This window comes from Molossus molossus, unplaced genomic scaffold, assembly GCF_014108415.1.
Source record: "Molossus molossus isolate mMolMol1 unplaced genomic scaffold, mMolMol1.p scaffold_m16_p_12, whole genome shotgun sequence".
NCBI classification, from domain to species: Eukaryota; Metazoa; Chordata; class Mammalia; order Chiroptera; family Molossidae; genus Molossus; species Molossus molossus.
The window spans coordinates 72,984,092-73,002,474 of NW_023425347.1; the positions used below are offsets into that span (position 1 = coordinate 72,984,092).

The 18,383-nt window shown below is 55.9% G+C and overlaps 1 protein-coding gene across 15 annotated transcripts in view; it reads right to left on the reverse strand.

Annotated features, from left to right (window-relative positions):
- Positions 1 to 16,452, reverse strand: part of PTPRF (protein tyrosine phosphatase receptor type F) — an 83,835-nt gene extending 67,383 nt beyond the window's left edge. For 14 of the 15 annotated variants that reach the window (XM_036255685.1, XM_036255684.1, XM_036255690.1 and 11 more), the window contains exons 1-3: positions 16,368 to 16,452; positions 9,776 to 9,852; positions 3,085 to 3,220 (exon numbers count right to left, since the gene is read on the reverse strand). In XM_036255685.1, coding sequence (XP_036111578.1) covers positions 3,085 to 3,175 — 91 coding nt within the window. In that variant the 5' untranslated portion in view covers positions 3,176 to 3,220; positions 9,776 to 9,852; positions 16,368 to 16,452. The remainder of the gene's footprint in view (positions 1 to 3,084; positions 3,221 to 9,775; positions 9,853 to 16,367) is intronic. The other variant, XM_036255677.1, reaches the window with a different exon arrangement.
- Between the last annotated feature and the right edge of the window lie 1,931 nt (positions 16,453 to 18,383).

Sequence of the window (18,383 nt, forward strand, 5' to 3'; positions counted from 1 at the left end):
CAGTCTCACCCATTATGGGATACCCCCACTAGCTAATGCCCACTCACCCTTTAGGGGCTCCCCTCTGCCAAGAAGCCTCCCAAGATGCTTAGGTCACTGCCTCTGCCGGTGTGCTCCCAACAGACAGCAGTGACCCGCAGTGCAGGCTCCGGGCAGGCCTGCGCGTTTCTCCGTGTCTAGACCTGACCGCGAGGCCTGTCAGCAGAGAGCTCCTCCTGCTCAGGACCACCTCTGGTCCCAAAGCCTCCCCGAGAAGCCACAAAGCCCCAGGCTGCGGGAACTGCCCGAGCCCCGGGTGCCAGGTCTCCGGCGAACCCTGGCAGCTGCTTCTCCACCCCTCCCTCTGCTCCCTCAGGGGCCAGGGCCCCCATCCATTTGTCTTGTTAAGAGGCCTATAGAAGCACATTTGTCCGCTCCGCGCTTCACTGCTCCGGTCGTCAATTCTCTGGGGTGCCTGCCCTACCTTTTACGGCAGCCCCGTCCACGTGTGCTGCTGGCCCCTGGCTAGAAGTCTCCCAAGCCCAGCTCAAGCCTGGCCACAGGCAAGGGGACAGATCCAAGTGTGCCGTGTAAGGCAGGCCTGGAAGACAGACTGTCTCCCCAGCCAGGTCACCACGGCCACGGTCCAGGCCCGTCCTATGGCTCTCTGCCTGGGAGCAGAGTCCAACTCATCCATTTCAGGGTCTCTGGCTGGTTCCTACATTCAAGAACCTGACCTCTGGGCTCTGGTTCTTAAGGGACCAGCATGAAGGTTCTTGGACTTTGCTCTAAAAACTGTTCTGCTCTGCCCCAATTCCTACTGGGGGTCCAGGCCTGACCCCACCCCTTCATTCACCTACTACATTCCAGGACCTGAGCTGGACAATGGCCTGATCCCCCAGAACTCGCAGCCCAATGGGACAGGCAGACTCACCATAGATGGTCACAATCATGCAATCCAACGGGTGCAAAGAGGAAGAGCATATGACCCAGGCTCTGGGAGGAGGTGATGGCTCCAGGTGAGTGGGAACCAGTCAGGTGAAGGGGATGGGAAAGAGTGTTCCAAGCAGAGAAAACGAGGAACACAGGCCCGGGGAGAACACGAGCAACAGGGAGAACGCGACACGGCAGGGTGTGGGGTGGGGTCAGAGTGCAGGATGACGTTGGCAGATGCTTGACAACACAGGGCCTGAAGAAGGGCTGAGACCCCTAGGCTTGATCCTGAAGGCAACAGGGAGGAGAGCGAGGTGTTTTAAACACGATCGGGCTTTCGCTTTGCACGGGCCTCTCACTGGGAATGAAGAATGGGTTGTGAGAAGATTCTGCCAGCAAGAAAGCTATCAGGAGGCCCTGCACACAGAGGCCCAGACCAGAGCTGAGGGTGGCTTGGGTGAAGGGAGCAGAGACAGAAGTGGATGCATTCCAGAGATATTTAGAAGGTCAAAACCACAGAACCTGGTGATGGATTACATGGGGGGTACGAGAGGGAGGAGGTGGGGAGGAGGCCCAGGCTTCCGACTTGGGTGGCTGGGTGGGTGGTAACGCCATTCGCCAGGAGAGAAACCACAGGAAGACGAGCAGGTTTGGGGGGGATGAGATGAGGGGTACAGGTTGGGGCACGCTGGGTCTGAAGCAGGGTAGAAAGGCAGTTACTCTCCCAGGATGTGTTGACTCCGACAGCGCAGTTGGGCGGTCCTCCCTCTGCCTTCGAGGGCCCTGTCTGAAGGCCCTGCGAGTGTCCAGGGTGGGGGTGGGGGAACAATATCCAAGGGCTACAATGTCCAACGGCCACTGACCACACCTAACTCTTGACAAGCCTTCCCCTCCCTGCCAATGTGGGAGTCACGCCCGATGACTTCTACCCCAACCTGCCCCTACAGGCTCAGGCTCTCTCCAACCAGGCCTGGAGATCACCCCCACCCCCTACCCCTGCCTTACTCCAGCTTACACCTCAACGCTCCCATCACCCCTCACCCCCATGCTCTGGGAGGTATACCCTCCCCTCCTTCTTGCCCTTCTAGCCCCACCAGGGCCCAGCTGGGGAGGACAAAGGGCAGGAGCTCCAGTCCAACCCCTCTCCAGATCTGGTCCTGAATAATTAATGAGCCATTAGGAGAAAGGGCCTCACTGGAGCAAGGAGAGAGCTTTGCCTAGAGACTTGGAGAGGGGGTTGTGGAAAACCCTATGGCCTGCTGACCCCCAGCGTGACCCCAGGGTTGGCCCTTAGCCACCTCCGGGCTCAGAAGAGGCTGGGAACAGCCCCTTCCCCCCAGAGACCTTGGCTCCGACCTCGCCCCTCCTCCTCAGTGTGCAGATTGGCTAAATCAGCCCCGTGCCCCGCCTCCCACCAGTAACCAAGCAGTGGTAACCATGGTGACGGGCGGCCAGTCTCACAGTGCCAGACAGGGGGAAGGGCGGCAGGAAAGGGACCAAAGTTCGGAGTTGGATCTGGGCAGGGGACAATCCCACCTTCCCCAGTACACACAGGGGTGCTGGAGCCCAGCTTCCTCCTGGCCAAGTGCGACCTTCCCCAGATGCCCCTGCTGCGGGCCTGGAGATGGTGGGGGGGGGGCTCAGCGTCTCCACACCTGAATCTCCAGGGGCTGGCCCAGGGGAAGAGCTAGAGTGCTCTGCCTTCTGAGTCTTCCCTGGATCTGCAGGCACATGGGGCATCCTATTCCCACGTCCACACATTCCTAGTGCGTCACCCCCCCATTCCCACACCAACTCTGACATGGCTCATGCTGGGTCTTCTGCACAGATCTGCAGTGGCAGACATAGTACATGCCCAAGCACGTCATCCGATGACCACATGAATCCCAGACATGTCTAACTCCCAGCCCATAAAAACAAGGTCACGCTCAGACATACCCAACCCTGCAGTGCCTTGGGGCCAGGCAGGCCCTGCACAGGATGCATGGGGGCTGGGCACTGCTGGGATGGACCTCTCCGTCTGAGAGGTTCCCTCTAGGACAGAAGGTCTAGAGAGGTGGCTAGCTATTCTGTCTTTTCTAGTAGTGGGTCCTTTTCCCATCCCAGAGTCCTGCTAGGAGGGATGCTACCTTTTGACCTGGGAGATCCCACACCTTGAGGGGTCAGACTTACTGTCGCCATGGGCGCCTGCCACCAAACCAAGCATCACAAGTGCAGGCACAAGGGGCACCATCGTCCTCCCTGGGGCTGGTTCAGGGGCCATCCAGAGCTCCAGCACCACGGCCAGCCACAGCCCAGGACAATCTACCTGTGACGGAGAGAAAGGGAAGCTAGTTAGCTGGTATCCACTGATGTCCCACTGCCCACCATGCCACCTCCTGGCCTTACTCACCACCCAGACCCCCATCATCCTCACTACCATCCAGCGCCCTGTTCAACAGACCCACTCCCTGGTACTGTTCAATGATCACTTTCTGACCCCTGTGACCATCAAGGCTCCTCACTGATCCCCCAGTGACTCCCAAAATAGCCCAATTGTCACACTTTAGGGAGAGAGTACAAGAGGCCTTTAGATCAGCCCCTAAAACTGAATAGGGGGACTCCTGAAAACAGACGGTGTGCAGGGATGCTCCAATCCCAGATCCTGAATTTCCAACTCGCCTCCATGAGGGGGCAGGGACAGGGGACAGGGTCAGAGATACACAGAGACCCAACAAAACAAGTCAGAGACAGGGATGAGGGAGAAGTTCGCAGACTCACACAGGCTAGGGACTCCGGAGCCCCCGGGGCCCCCTGCTCCCCCTCCTCTCTCTGCAGGGAGGGAACAGGCAGGTAGCCAGGCCCCACAGGCTGAGTGCAGACCTGAGCACAAACCTGACAGTGGCAGACAGGATCCAGGCATCAGAGACTTGAAGTCAAAGCCACAACCTGTCCCGACTCGCCAGGACACGCTCTCGACAAGTTGCTGCTGCCCACCTGGCCACCCTCATCCTACCCAATTCCCATGGCACCTTCCCACTCCAAAGAGAAACTACAGGGAGGCCCTAGTGGCCAGAAGTGGGGGGTGCTGAACCCTAGATTCAACCCGTACCTCCTCTCCTTGTCCCAGCAGGGGCATGGGCAAATTCACAGAGCCACGTGCTCAGAAGCGCTGCCCAGTGAGGCGAACCTGGGCATGAGGAAGCACATTTGGGACTGACAACGCCTCCAGGCCTTTGCTCACAGGCTCCGCTCCTGGTGTTCCCTCCCCACTCTGCCCGGAACCCAAGGGAAGCCCTCACGGTACTGCGGTCACAGCACGCAGTACGGGTACACAGCTTTCACGGCCCAGCCCCAGGGGGCCTCCTGAGGGCCTCTCTCCCATGTCCCCCACAGAGAGGGCTTCAGGGGATTCACACCAGTGCCCACCAGCTTTGCTCATACCTTCCTCTGGGCAGGAGCTGGCACACAAGTCCCTCATTGATGCTGTAAAAATGCCACAGGACATAGAAGGGGAATGAGTGACAGCGGATATACCCCAGGGCCCTGCAGTGGCACCCACGGACTCTGGAGGGAGAGCTGTGATCAGCCAGGTGCCAGCTGACCCACAGTGATAAGATTTGCAAGGAGGTGGCAGGACTGTGAACAGAAAGGACAGGGCTTAAAGACAGCTCTGCTCCTTCCTAGAACTTGAACCCTAGTGTCAACTGAGATAAAGGTCATGAGATCAGAGGACAGCAGGTGAGCAAAGGTGCTGGGGCACAGCAGGCAGGACTGTGAAGTGGAACAGGCGCTGACCACAAAGGGAAATGGGAGCTGTCTCTTGTCCCAGATCTTGCCAGAGTCTGAGACAGGAGTTGAGCAGCAAAAGAAAGTAAGTTGAAAGGGGTATGGTGGGCATCCTGCCCCATCTACATCCCAGCTGGGGTCCTCAGTGATCACAGAGCTCAGATGGTGGAGACCAGGAGAGAGAGAGAGCCCCCACAATCACGCCCTCCCTTCACGGCCAACGGGTTGGAGGTCACACACCACAGGCCCTGTCTGGGCTCCGTCAGCATGGCACTGTGGTGCAGCAGTGCAGCCAACAGGAGTCAACACCCAGCAGGCACTGGGCAGCAAAATGCCCGTCCAGGCTGTTGTGAGGGTCTGGCCCCCTGACGCAACCATCCTGTGGCCCCTGGTACAGATATCATGGCTCATAGCTCAGCAGAGTGTTGCCCCCAAAGGACAGGGACAGAGGGACCTCATACAGATATCACGGGGGCAACAATACAACATTCACAGAGGTTCCACCTCAAGTAGAAGCAGCTGGTGTGAACCCGCTCAGTGCAGTTATCACAGGGACTTAACCCTCAGGAACATACATCACAGGGGCACAGCTCCCTGGTGCGAACATACAGAACATATTATGAAGGCACAATTACACAGTACAGTCACCCTGAAATGCAACTCCCCAATACAATCATCAGAGGTTTACTCCCCTGTAGCCGCCTTGGTACACACAGCAATGTAACTAACACCCAGGTGCAGACATCACAGAGGTAGAGCTGTCTGGTGCAGACATCGTGCAAGTGTAGCTGCCTGATAGACAGTACAGGTGTCTAACTCTCCAGTACTTTATCCAGAGGTGTCACCCCCGGTTACAGACATCATGGAGGTGTCAATCCCTGGCATCAATACGAAAGGGTTTATACACAATACAGCCATCATGAGGGTATAACCAGAGCAGACATCGTGTCGGACAATCCTGGATGAGATTCTGACCATGGGTGGCAGAGAACCTGGGCTTCTGGTAACCCCATCTTGATGTGATCACGTGGCTCTTACCTAGGGACTCCAGGGACCCCTGTGTATCTGGGCCTGGGGTATTCATGAAACTGTTCAGATCCAAAAAGCAGAACAGACAAATGTGGAAAAGTTGAAAAGACATGTCCTACCCAGAGAGCTCTCCCAGCAGCCCACAGACACAGAGACATGGCTGCCCAGAGAGAGGGACACACGAGGACACAAACAGGGACACATTCTGGAGGAACTACTCAGGCAACCACATAGCTGTCCGAGCCGGGGCCTCTCCCTTGCCAGCTCCTGGCATGAGCACGCTGCCCTCCCAACCGACTGTGGGCACAGAGCCTGTCCCGGGTCAGGCAGTGCGGGCTGCTCCCAGCTCTAGAGCCCCCTCGTCAGCAGTCCCAGACCCCCAGGCTGCCCCCACTCGTGCTCAGGGTCACCTGTGGGGAGACGGCAGGAGAGAGCAGGGAGGCAGGATGACGCTAACCTTGCTGGGGAGGCGGAGACCTCCCGCACGTGGGCCAGGGTAAGAGCAGAGCGTCCCTCCGCCAGCCCGGGGCGAGGCTGGGCTGCACCCCGAGGTGAGGCAAGGCCTGCGCTCTCAGGCTGTCCCTGAACTGCTCTGTGGACCACGTTCCCGTTAAGCAGACACAAATGGGCAGGAAAGCAACTCACTCTGTGCGATGCTGTAGAACATGGTTGATGTAGTTTTCCTGCACTCCGAAGGGCTCTACTATATCCTTTCTCTTCGCTACGTCTGTGCAAAGCTGCCAACCACCCTTTTCTTCTCAAATTTTGTCCTTGGTGTTAAAATGCCCTTTCTTGTATGAAGTGATGGCGATAGTAGATCACAGTAATTTATATATATATATACACTATCCTTACTTGGCAAAATAAAAAATTGCCAACCCCATGTCTGGCCCCAAGTACTTTTGGAAACTATACTGGTTTATGAAATCAAAGACTCAGAGTCAGGGCTCTGAGGTAAAAAGGAGGAGGAGCAGGCACCCCACCAAGCCACAGGACTCAAATACAATCGTCATGGAAATGCACGTTACAGAGGTCACGTCGCCTCCATGCCAGCCCAACCTAACCACCCCGCAACCCTAGGGCCCGCCCCCAGAGACTCTGCCTCCAGAGATGGGGTTTCCCTGGCTGGAGAGCAGCTGGGATCATTCCGACCTCCTCATGAATATGCAAACACAGATTGATTTGTTTCCCTTGGGCACATGTTATTATTCACAAATATTAATTAATCTACAAATACCACCTGTTCCTCCAGCCTCCTCCCCGCCTCTTCCCCAGGCCAGGACCCCGGTTCCCAGGAGGCTGGGGCACCTAAATGAACAACAGGAGGAGGGGGATCCAGGGCCCCGCGGAGCGCAGCGCTGGCCCGGGGGAGAGGCTGCGTTTGAGCAAGAGGAGCTTGAGGGCAGGAGAGCTGGAAGCGGTTCCTCTCATCAGCGGCAGCTAAACCGAGCCCTTTTGTCACGTCCTGGACAGTTCACCGCGCGGCACTGCAGCAGCGGCCACGGAGGCGGAAACAGGCTTGTTACACTTGGGAAAGGAAAACCAACATGTTTCCAACTCTCACCAAACCAACCGCCGGTTATGACTGGAATAAATCACAGGCTCAGCCCAGACCCTGGCCCTGGGGAAGGACGGCCAGTTGGCCAGAGTCTGAGCGCAGCCAGGAGCAGCCTGCCTGCCCTCCCACACCTGCGCCCCTTCCCCATCGAAGCCCTCACCCCTAAGAGTGGATTAGAGTGTCCCAGAGTCTCTAGGGGGGAGGGGGACACAAGGTCCAGCAGAGGCTTAGCTGGGGCAGACCTAGGGGGCAGCAGACGGGGAGTGGAGCTCCCTTAGAGGAAGGCTCACCAGGGCGGCCGCCTCAGGGCCTCTGCACTCGCTACTCTCTGTTGGCAAGAATGCCCTTCTCCTGCCCCCGCCACCTACTCACCCTTCAGAGCTCAGCCAAAGTAGCCCTTCACTGGAAAGCCTCCCTGACCGGCCCTCCCCAGTTTTCCAGATCTGTACAGATGAGAAAGGGCAGCAAGAGGTGACAGAGCCCAGAGGTTATCAATCCAGGGTGGTTCTTTCCCGGCTGGGACGTTACACAATGGCTGGAGACACCTGTCAACACTGAGGACAGGGGTGGGGGCAGGTGCTACTGGCATCTAGTGGGGAGAAACAGACGCTGCTAGATATCCCACAGACATCCCATAATAAGAGGTCAATGTCAACAGTACTGAGGCTGAGAAACCCTGATGTAGACAACAAGAGCTTTTGCTGTTGTAGCCTAGGGCCTGCCCTGGCCCCTGCTCCAGAACCCGGTTCCCTACGAGCAGCCTGGGGCCCATCCCCAAGGAGGCCTCAGCCTGACTGAACTCTCTTCTTAGCTGACCCTGGGCCTCAGGGTCTCAGAGCCACATGCCAGCAGCAAGTGGCCTCCCCAGAAGACAGGGGTTCCACTTTCAGGCACCTTTTCTGAAAACACTGGGCTCCTAGGTAGGTAAGACCCATCATCTCAGAATGGACAAGTGAAAGGATATTCCCACCCTCCCCATCGGACCCTGGTAACCTGTGACAAGTCACTTCCTGCTGCAGTTTCTAAACAACCCTGATGTTCACCTCACCACACAAGACCTGGCCTCCAGCAGACACCCAATACACGCTCACTTCCCTCCCCTGCCCAGGCCAGACCCTCTCTTCCATGCCGTCTTCATTCAGCCGTCCATGTAAACCGTTCAGTGAGCCCTGCTGGGCCCTGAGCCAGGAGGCAGGGTGATGAACAAGACAGTCTTGGGCCCTGCCTTCAAGAAGCTCGTGGAGGATGGTCCTCCTCGGTCCCGCTGCTCCTTCAGGTCCCCACCTCCGTGCAAGCACCACCATGACCTGGCTACCCAGGCCAGCCAGTCCTCCTCAAATTCTCCCTTTTCCTCATCCACACACCCAGCTGGTCAGTAGGACTGAATCTGCCCAGCACCCGTCCCAACCACACGTTAGTAAGAGCGCGTCACTGCCCACGTGTTTTTTTAAACCCTCACCCGAAGTTGTACATGATTTTGAGAGAGAGAGAGAAACATCAATGTGAGAGAGAAACATCAATTGGTTGTCCCCCATACACACTCCAACTGGGGATCAAACCCTCAAACTAGGTATGTGCTTTGACCAGGAATCGAACCGTAGCGTTTCGGTGTATGGAATGACTCTCCAACCAACTGAGCCAACTGGCCAGGGCAACAGCCCACCCCTTCAATGGGCTTCATGCCTCTGGTCACTGCCTTCCAATCCAACCTGCATACAAACCAATGCCCCTTTTAGCTCACAAAAATGCACATGATTGTGTCCCTCAAGCACACCTTGTTTGCTGCTTCATTCCACAGTGAACACACCATGTTTCGTAAATAGATAAAAGGACGGGGAAATGGGCAGACGGCTGCACAGATGTTGTTTCTCTGCTTAGGAACCTCCAATGCTTCCATGTCACCCTCAGGAAAAAGTCCAGTCTTTAGCCTGACGTCCAAGGCCCATTCAACTCCGACCTCATTCCCTACAGCTCCACCCCACCACTTGTGCTTCTAGCAGAGAGAGAGAGAAGTGGGCCTCCAGGAGAATAGGAAGGATGTGCCCTGGATCCTGTGGGTACCCTACTCCTACCACAACTGACAGTTGATGAGAACAGTCTTTTCTATAGAAACAAGGTAGATGGAAGAGCAGACAGATCCCAGGATGTCACCCAGAAGTCTATTTCACACCTACAGCAGCTGACAAGCTGTATATCAGTCCCCACCCAGCTCCATCACCCATTCTGGTCAGAAACCCGAGAAGCATCCCTGACACTTCCCCTCCCTCATGCCCCACATTCAATCCTTCGCCGTGTCCTGTCCACTGCACCTCCCTTCTCTCCACCTCCATCACTGCTTCCTTGGTCCAGGCCTCCACCATCTCTCAGCCACACACACACTGGATCATGTCATGGCCCTAGTGACAACCCTTCTATGGCTCTCCACCAACCACGTCAAAATCCAAGCTGCTCAGCCTGGCCCACAGGACCACTCTGTGCCCCTGCCCCGCACACACTGGGCACACTCACCAGGTCTTTGCTTGCTCACACCAGTCACTCTTGGACAACCAGCACTGAGGTCAGGGCACCGGAACCTCCACTCCTTCCTAGAGAGAGAGAAAGGATGAGAACATAAAGAATTTCATCAGAGCAGAGTAAGTACTGACACAGAGAGACATTCAAAATTTGCTGTTTGTGCAGTTGGGGGAAAGCCGGTTACGGAGCTGTTCGTGCAGGACAACCCCATTTAGTGGTAATGCCCAGCGCTTCACTCACTCACACACTCCCTCGCTCCTCCGGTACTCCAGAGCACCTACTACGTGCCAGGCTGTCTCCTAGCCACCCAGCACAGAGCTGTGAACAGACGAAGTCCCTGGCCTCAGCAGTAAAACTGTGTCCAACCACCTGGCCAGCGGAGCAGTTGGCCGGCCCACCTCTGCAGCCCCACCTGCCCATGCTGCCCCCCCTCTGGCCAGCCAACTACAAGAACTTCCTCTCCTGACCCTCAGCTGTGCCACCCTTCCGGCCTATGCCATCGCTGGAAGGCACTAGCCACATTTTCCTAGCCAGTCTACCCCTCAGGTCTCTGAGCCAAAGGCACTTTCTCACTCGATGTCCTAGACCGCATGCCGGACCTTGCCTTGGAGCGGCGAAGCCGTGACCACAGATGTGATCATTTATTTATTTACACATTTGCTGAGTGGTCGCTGAGTCACACCCAGTCCAGCTCTGAATCCCAGTACCCCGCAGAGAGCTGGCACATAGTAGGCGCTCCACTGAGGTCTGTGGAATTAGTGCACAAACGCATGAACGCGTACACAGAAAACAGGCCGGCTTCGAAGAGCCACACCAGCATACGAGCAGCCTTCAAAGGAGCTTTAGAAGCAATATTTATTTTTGACTTTCTGCTCCTCTATAATTTGTAAAATGAAGGTGTGCCCTGGGTACCTCCTCCGCTGGCACACAGCGCCTGGCCCCTTCCTTCTAGAACCATTACTGAGGCCCCACCAGTGCGGGCACCAGCCTGGGTGGGGGCGGGGCCAGACACACCCACTCCATCTCATCCCACCTCGCCACAGCCCAGTGACTTGGCACGGCTGGTGCCCACTAGACACAGGCTACACTTCGCGGCGGTCTTCTCCTCAACCTCCCACCCCAACATGCACAACGATCCCCGCCCCACACAGCTATGCCATCTCTGCTCCTCCCAAAGCCAACACACAGAGCGGGCTCTGGGAGGGTCCTCAGCGCCCAGGCCAGCCTCCTGGGAACCATCCTCACTTGAGATTGACCACCTCTGCCACCATGGGAGAGGTCACACGGACTGAAGACTCACCAGCCCAGTACCATCTGCGCCAACCTTGTGCCTCTCGCCCTCTCTCCTGCCTCCTTCACCCCCGCCCACAAGCACCAATAGCCCTGGATTCACTCAGGACGGCTCCCCTCCCCCAGACCACTGAGTTTCTCCTCAACGTTCCCTGTGGCCGCTGCTCCGTGTTCACAGGCTGCCAGGCGGGTCTGGCCAGACAAACCAGCTTCCATGTCCCAAACTCAAAGGCCCATTTGTCTGAGGACGCCCGCAGGGCCTCATAGTGCCAGATATGAGGCTGCTGGCTCTACATGTTGCTCAGGGACCCTGGGGCTGAAGAACAGAGTCCCAGGCAAAGAACAGCAGAAAATACTGCCATGCCCATGGCCACACCAGGAGTGCTGGGCCTGGTGTGTGGAGACTGGACCTAAACTGAGCAGGAACAACACCTGGAAAGAGGTATGTACCCCCAAATGGCCTGGAGGCAGTCAGAGAACAGATAAAACAGGCATTTGGAAAGACCCTAGAGTCCAGCTGGTTTGGCTGAGCGTCGACCCATGCACTAAGAGATCGCTGGTTCGATTCCCAGTCGGGACACATGCCCAGGTTGTGGGCCCGATCCCCAGTGGTGGGGCACGCAGGAGGCGGCCAATGGATGTTCTCTCTCATCCATGTTTCTATCTCTCTCTCCCTCTCACTTCTTCCCTCTCTAAAATCAATAAAGGAAAAAAAAATGTTTTTTTTTTTTTTTTAAAAAAAGGACAGACCCTGGAGCATACACAGTATCACCAGGGCAGGATTCAAGAGCAGTGCCTGGAACCACAGCTATCTGGGAGCAAATTGGCCCCCAAACCACCAGACAGATCATCAGAATCACCCCTCAGCTTCACCAGAACCACTCTGGACTCACCCTTCTCAGAATCCCCTCCACCTACACCAACATGGGGTCTTTCCCCAAGGCTTCTTCCTCTAGTCTTCTCAGGCCAACCCATCTGAAGGTCAAAGGTATCTGAGCAACACTCAATCCCATAAACATGATGAGGGACGAGGGCTGGCCACTCCCTTTGTTGAGCTCCCCCAACTTGCTAGCTGAAGCTCAGATTTGCAGCTACTTTAGGTGAGCAGGTTAACCACGTTGTTTTTAAAGCCCCCTCATTCTGATGGGGTGGGGATGCACCGTAACAAGTGCTAACACTGACATGGTGGTACTAGATGCCAGCCTGTCCTGAGCACTTGCAGCACGTTCCTTAATCCTCACAACAACCCCCCAAGGCGCAGAATTTTATTATAACATCTGACAAGTGAGAAAACTGACTCAGAGATGTTAAGAAACTTGCTCAAAGTCACACTGCTATTAAGTGGAGTTGAATCCCAGCAGTTAGAAACCAGAGTCTGTGCTCTTAACAACTGAAGCTTCTTTTTTTTTATCCTCATCAAGGATATTTTTCTATTTATCTTCAGATAGAGTGGGAGGGAGGGGGAGAGAGAGAGAAACATTGATATGAGAACAACACATAGACTGGTTGCCTTCCACATGACCCAACCAGGGCTGGGAACGAACGGCAACTGAGATACGTGCCCTTGACCAGAACAGAACCCACAACTCACTGGTCCGCTGGCCAACGCTCTAACCACTGAGCCAAACTGGCCAGGGCTTTTGATGAGCACAGCTCTACCCTCATATAACTGTCCATCCTTTCTCTGGCCCAGACTTCTCTCTCAAATCCAGATACTCACACCCAATCCCATCCTGGATATCCCCCCACCCTGCCCCAACTTCAAACACTGTTATCTCAAAGGCAACATGTCCAACCATGAGCTCATTATCTGCCTCGAAATCTACCTCCCCTCCCAACTCTCTAGCTCTGTGAAGGCCCCACTTCATCACTTCCAGGAACCTGGACCCCTTCTTCCTCACCCCACATCCAACAAATCTTCCTGTCTTAATAAATGTGCCTTCTAAATGGCTCCATGCTACTGCCCTATCCAAGCTACATCGTCTCTCACCTGACTTACCTGAATCCTCCCCACTAAGCATCCTGCCTCTACCCATTTCCCACAGCCACAGAACACTCTTCCAGAAACAAATCTGATCGTAACACTCCACACCTCCCACCCCAAGCTTTAATGCTTTGGGTCTCCCTTCTGTGTTCTCAGAGTAAAGTCACAGCTACTTCAGAGGGCTTTCGAGGCCCTGTGATCTACTCTCTGATGACCGGCAAGTGACAAGACCTCTGAGCTTTCACTCTTGTACTATCCCCTCCACCGTCCCCCCTCACTTGGAGTGCCCTTTCTTCAATTGGAAAACTCCTATTCATCTCCCAAAACCCAATTCAGATAACCCCTTCTTGGTCTCCTCTGGGACTTATCTCACTTTGACCTCTGGACTCTCCCCTGTGTTATCATGTTGAATACCCCCAACCTTTTAACCTCAGCTCAGAATTACAGCCGCTTTAGGTGAGTTAACGCTGAGCTCAACCTCAGTAGCTACTAAGGGGTGGTGGGCTGCTTCTTCTACACGGCTGTTGGTCCCACAGGAAGCAAGGTTGCCTGGCTGAAAGTGCCTAGCCCAGAGTTTGGCACACAGCCGGCAATCAATAAGGTTACTGAATTACTCTGCATTCCCATGATGCAATTTGCCCCCCCCCCCAATGAGCTTCTCAAGGGCAAGGCCCTGGCTACAGGCTTGGTCCAAGCACACAGCAGTGCCAGTCACACGGGAAGGGAATGCCCCTGCTGCTGATGCACTACCACAGTTTCCTTGGGTCCTCACAACAGCCTTGGCACCTGACCAGGGTTGGATTAGCTACCCCATTTTTACCTATTTACAGGAGGTAAAACTGAGTCTCAGGGAGGAAGGGAGCTCCTCGAGGTCTCGAGCTGGAAAGCGGAACAGCTATATTGTGTGTCACAGCCCTGTGGAGGAGGTCTGAGGTCTGGTCCCACCTCCCCCTGACTGAGGGCCCTCAGCCATGGACTCTCATTAGGGTGAAAGAAGGGAGTGGGGGCAGCACAGATGGCCAGAGGCAGCATTTTGTTGCAGAACAATACAATTTCCAAGAAAAGTTTTAGCCAGTCTCCTCCTGTAGCCCTCGCCCAACCTGCTTTACCAGCACGCAAATCCAGCCTCCTCTCTCAGAAGTCCTGATACCACATCCACCCTCACAGGGTGCACAAAGCTGAACAGAGGAGGTCAGGAGCTGCAGCGGGGAGAAAGACAGGGAGGAAGGAAGGAATGATATTAAAACAACTTCCTTGTTAAAGGGAGGAAAGAGGAAGAACGGTGGAAAAGAAAATACAACTACAGAGAGATTTCAAACAATAAGGGGGACGCCGAGCAAGCAAAACTGTGCAAAAAGTGTGCACGAGAATGCACAATACTGCAGGTGTGCACACACTCTCCCTGGATGTGCACAGTGGTACTGTAAGAGCACAAGCATGAAGAGGTGCATGGCATGCAAGCACAGCAGATTTCTGATCTCTGGCTGCCACGCAGGCCTAAGTGTGCAAGTGTGAGGGTAGTTAGGCAAGTGGATGCATGTGGGGGGTGAGCTGAGTGTGGGAATGAGGGGGGGTGTGAGTGTGTGGCCCTGTGCCTGGGGCTGCGGATGTGGGGGCTGTGCTCAGGGAGTTACACCTGCTCCTTCTTGAAGCTCTAAGCTGGTTCTTATAATCAATGAAAAACCGGGATTTTCTTGCTCCCTGAAGCAAGAGTTGATAAGGAGCCAAGCATAGAATTTCCTGAGATTTCCTGTCAGAACCCTCCTCTGGATCACATCAGATCCCTGCTGCCTCCCAAAGAGGAGGTCCCTCACTATCAAAGACCCCACTGGAAGCACCACCCAGGCTCCTTTTCCAGGCCTCTCACCCCAATGCACTTCCTGGATTCTCCAGCCAGATCCGGCATCAGGTCACTCTGGATCCCTGCCCTTCTCTGTTTAGGAGCCAAAGTGGAGGCTTTATCACCAACACTCAGCAGTCCAGCCTCCCAGGCTCTGCCTTGCTGCCCCAGGGGAATCCAGAGGATCCCCTCACACTGGCAGCCTCCCTTCCAATTTCACAGCTCACATAGGGACAGGGCTCCCACCTCCCAACCTGCTCCACCTGGGGGCCCTGCACTGGGGAGGGGGGATGTTGAAATGGGAAGAAAGGCCAGCCCTTCCCCCACCCTGGGTGGAAGAACCAGAGGGGCAGCATTCCAGAGAAATGGGGAGGGGGCCTACAGAGGAGTGCGGAGACTCGGGTCAGAGGGAGACAGAGACACCAAAGAGACCAGTGAGAGACACGACGGAGAGACCCAGGAAGGGAGACTCAGAGATGGGGCGCGGACCAGAGACCAGGGAGAGAGAAGAGACAGGGGAGAGAGAGGAGAGGCCGGGGCGGGAGAGCAGAGACAGACCCTGAGATCGCGGGGGGCGGGAGTGGGTCCGGGTAGTGAGTCTGGAAGGCAGCGACACAGGGAGACAGAGACACAGAGATGGTGAAGGGCAGAGACGGAGACCGAGACACAGAGGGAAAGAGAAAGAAGCTGAGGCAAACGCGATGAGGACAGGGGCACACCAGGACGGGACGGTACATGGGCCGGCGACTGAGTGAACTTTCCGGAGCGGGTCCGAGTGGACACGTCCTCCCGGGATGGGTCGCTCCGGGGCCTTCAGGTAGTGGCAGCGGGGTGGGGGTGGGTATAGCCCGCTCCGGCCCCTCCCCAGCCGCGCTGGCGATTGAGGGGGTGAGGGTTCCAAACTCGCGCCTGGCGCACCCCGGGACCGCACGTGCGCCGGGCCGCGAGGGAGACGGGGACGCGGCGGCTGCGGATCCCCCGCCGACGGGGAGGGGGCGCCGGTGCGGCGGGGGCGCGGCCTGGACCCACCCCGGGCTGGGGCGGTGGGGGAAGGAGGTGGAGGGAGGTGGAGGGCCGCCCCCGGAGCGCGTCCGCGCAGGTGGAAGAGGGAGACGGGGCGGGGCCGAGGAGGGGGAGCACAAATGCTGAAGGGAAACTTTGCACTGGGGGGGCGCGGGCTGCGGCTCAGGAACGGCGGGGAGGCCGGGCGAGGCGGGGGAGGGTGGCGAGGAGCCGGCCAGCCGGCGGAGGTGGGGGCGCGTCGGCCGTGGGGTGAGCGCGGGGAGGAGTCGCCGGGTTTGGGGGGGCGCGCTGAGCCGAGGCTGCGGGCGCGGCAGGTGGGGGCGCGGCCCGGCCTCAGAGGCGCCCCCAGCCCCCCGGGACCGCCCCCAGCTCCGCTGGGTGGACACGGGAAGAGGGCGGGGGTGTGGGGAAGGGACGGATGCGGAGGGGACTGTAGGGGGGTCACTCACCGCCTCTCCTGGGGCCGTCGGTCCGCATGTCCTCCCCAAGCCGCTGGGGCCGCTGCTCCCTCTCCTCTTCTGCAGCCGCCGCCGCCGCCCCCGGATCCCACTCCCGCCACCGCCACCCGAGCTGGAGCCGGAGCCGGAGCCGGAGCTGGAGCCGCCGCCTCTGCCGCTGCCACCACCGCTCCTGCCGCTCCTGCCGCTCCCGCGCCAGCTCCAGCCGCGCGCCCCCGCTCGGCCGCGCCCGCGCCCGCGCCCCTGCCCCTGCCGTGCTCGTTCCCGGCGCCGCCCCTCCCCTCGTGCACTACTTGCTCAGAGAACCGCGGAGCCAAGTAGGCCCAGCGAGGCCACAACGCAACCCAGAGTGTAAACCAAATGGAACTCCCAGTGTTGAACCAGAACCCCAATAATGAGCATGGACAGCCCCAAACTCCCTTACGAAGACCAGATCGTATTGGTGGTTCCCAATCCTAATATGAACCTGATACTACCCCATTTTCTCCCCATTTAGATCTGAATCTAATATTGAGCCCTGACCCACTCTCAAACTCAATATTGAGTTCAAACCCCTGAATCGCCCCGAAATTGCCCGAAGTAATGATTTAAATCTGAAGCCCCATATTGAGCCCAAATACAGTTCTGACTCTAAATCCCCTTATCATCTTTAACTACCTAAGCTTTAAGCTTGGTAGTGACAGTAGCACCAACCTGGTCCTTAAATAGATCCCAGTACTGAGCCCCCATTCCTATATGAACCCTAAAGTCCAATAGCTACCTTGTTATGGACTCCTGTACTCTTTTCCGAACTTCAAACCTAACGTAAAACTCCAATCCCAATTCCAGGTCAACGCCAACACACTTTCTGAATTGGGATGTCCCATTTCTTAATGTAGATTGGGTCACCAGAAAAGGACCTAACACAAATACTGACCTCAAACCCCACCCATCCTTGGGACCATTTAGGACCCTAACTTGACCCAACTCTAATAATAATAATAATCTTGAAACCCAAGATTAATGAGACTGGCTTTGCAGAAACTCCATGCAAATCCACCTCATCCCCATACTCACCCTATAATTCTCTGACCCGATGACAACCCCAACCCAGGCTGGCCAATACCCCGTTTTTATCAATTTCAACTGTGAACCTTAATCAAGTCTTGAGTTGGCCTTTGAGTTCAAGACTTGATAATGTCCCCCAAACCTGATATAAACCTTGGTATTGAGTTTCCGACTCCTCATAAAAAACTCATATGCTGACCCTATAAATTTCTGGGCTAAAACCGATAACGTGTGTGAAGATTTATTCTGAGCCCTAACTCATAGGGACTTGGGTGAGCTCCAAAGCTAGAATCACACCCTGACACCAAAGCCTCCAGCTTCAGACCCACCTTCCCAGTCCATGCTACCACCACATAAAAGTCAGCCCAAGTCATACCAGTCCTCTCTTACCCACCCACCCTCTTGAAAAATGGGGAACCTACCCCTACTGCCCTAGGTCAGGTGAGGACCCCTGTGGAATAACTGATTTTCTATGAGTCCTCTTTGATACCTCTGTGAGTTTGGGGGTCAGATGAGAAATAGACAAAGTCTGGGGATGGTTGAAGCATCTGGATTCAGGGATCACAGTGTAATGTGTAAATCAGGGGTGGAGGTAGGGTCTAACTTCCAAGGCTGAGGTCAAGTTCTGGTGATCATCTAATTCACTGCCTGTTTTTACCCAGGACTTGGATTCAGAAACAGTGCGTGTCCGCCCCCTGGTGTGTGAGAAGGGAATAGAACTGGCTCCAGTGATTCTGAACAATTAGATTCTGATGACAAACGGATCAAAAATGTATATTCCTAGTCAGTGGTTTTTTACCCATTGGTAATTTTGGTGTACTGTGGGGGAGGTATTAAACGTTTTATGCAGCTTTATACATTTTTGCCAGTGTTTTGGAATTTAGGGCGGGTTTAAGTTTCTATTTTGAGGTTTTTTGCCCTCAATTTTATAAAGTATACTTTTCAGTCATTTATGCCTGC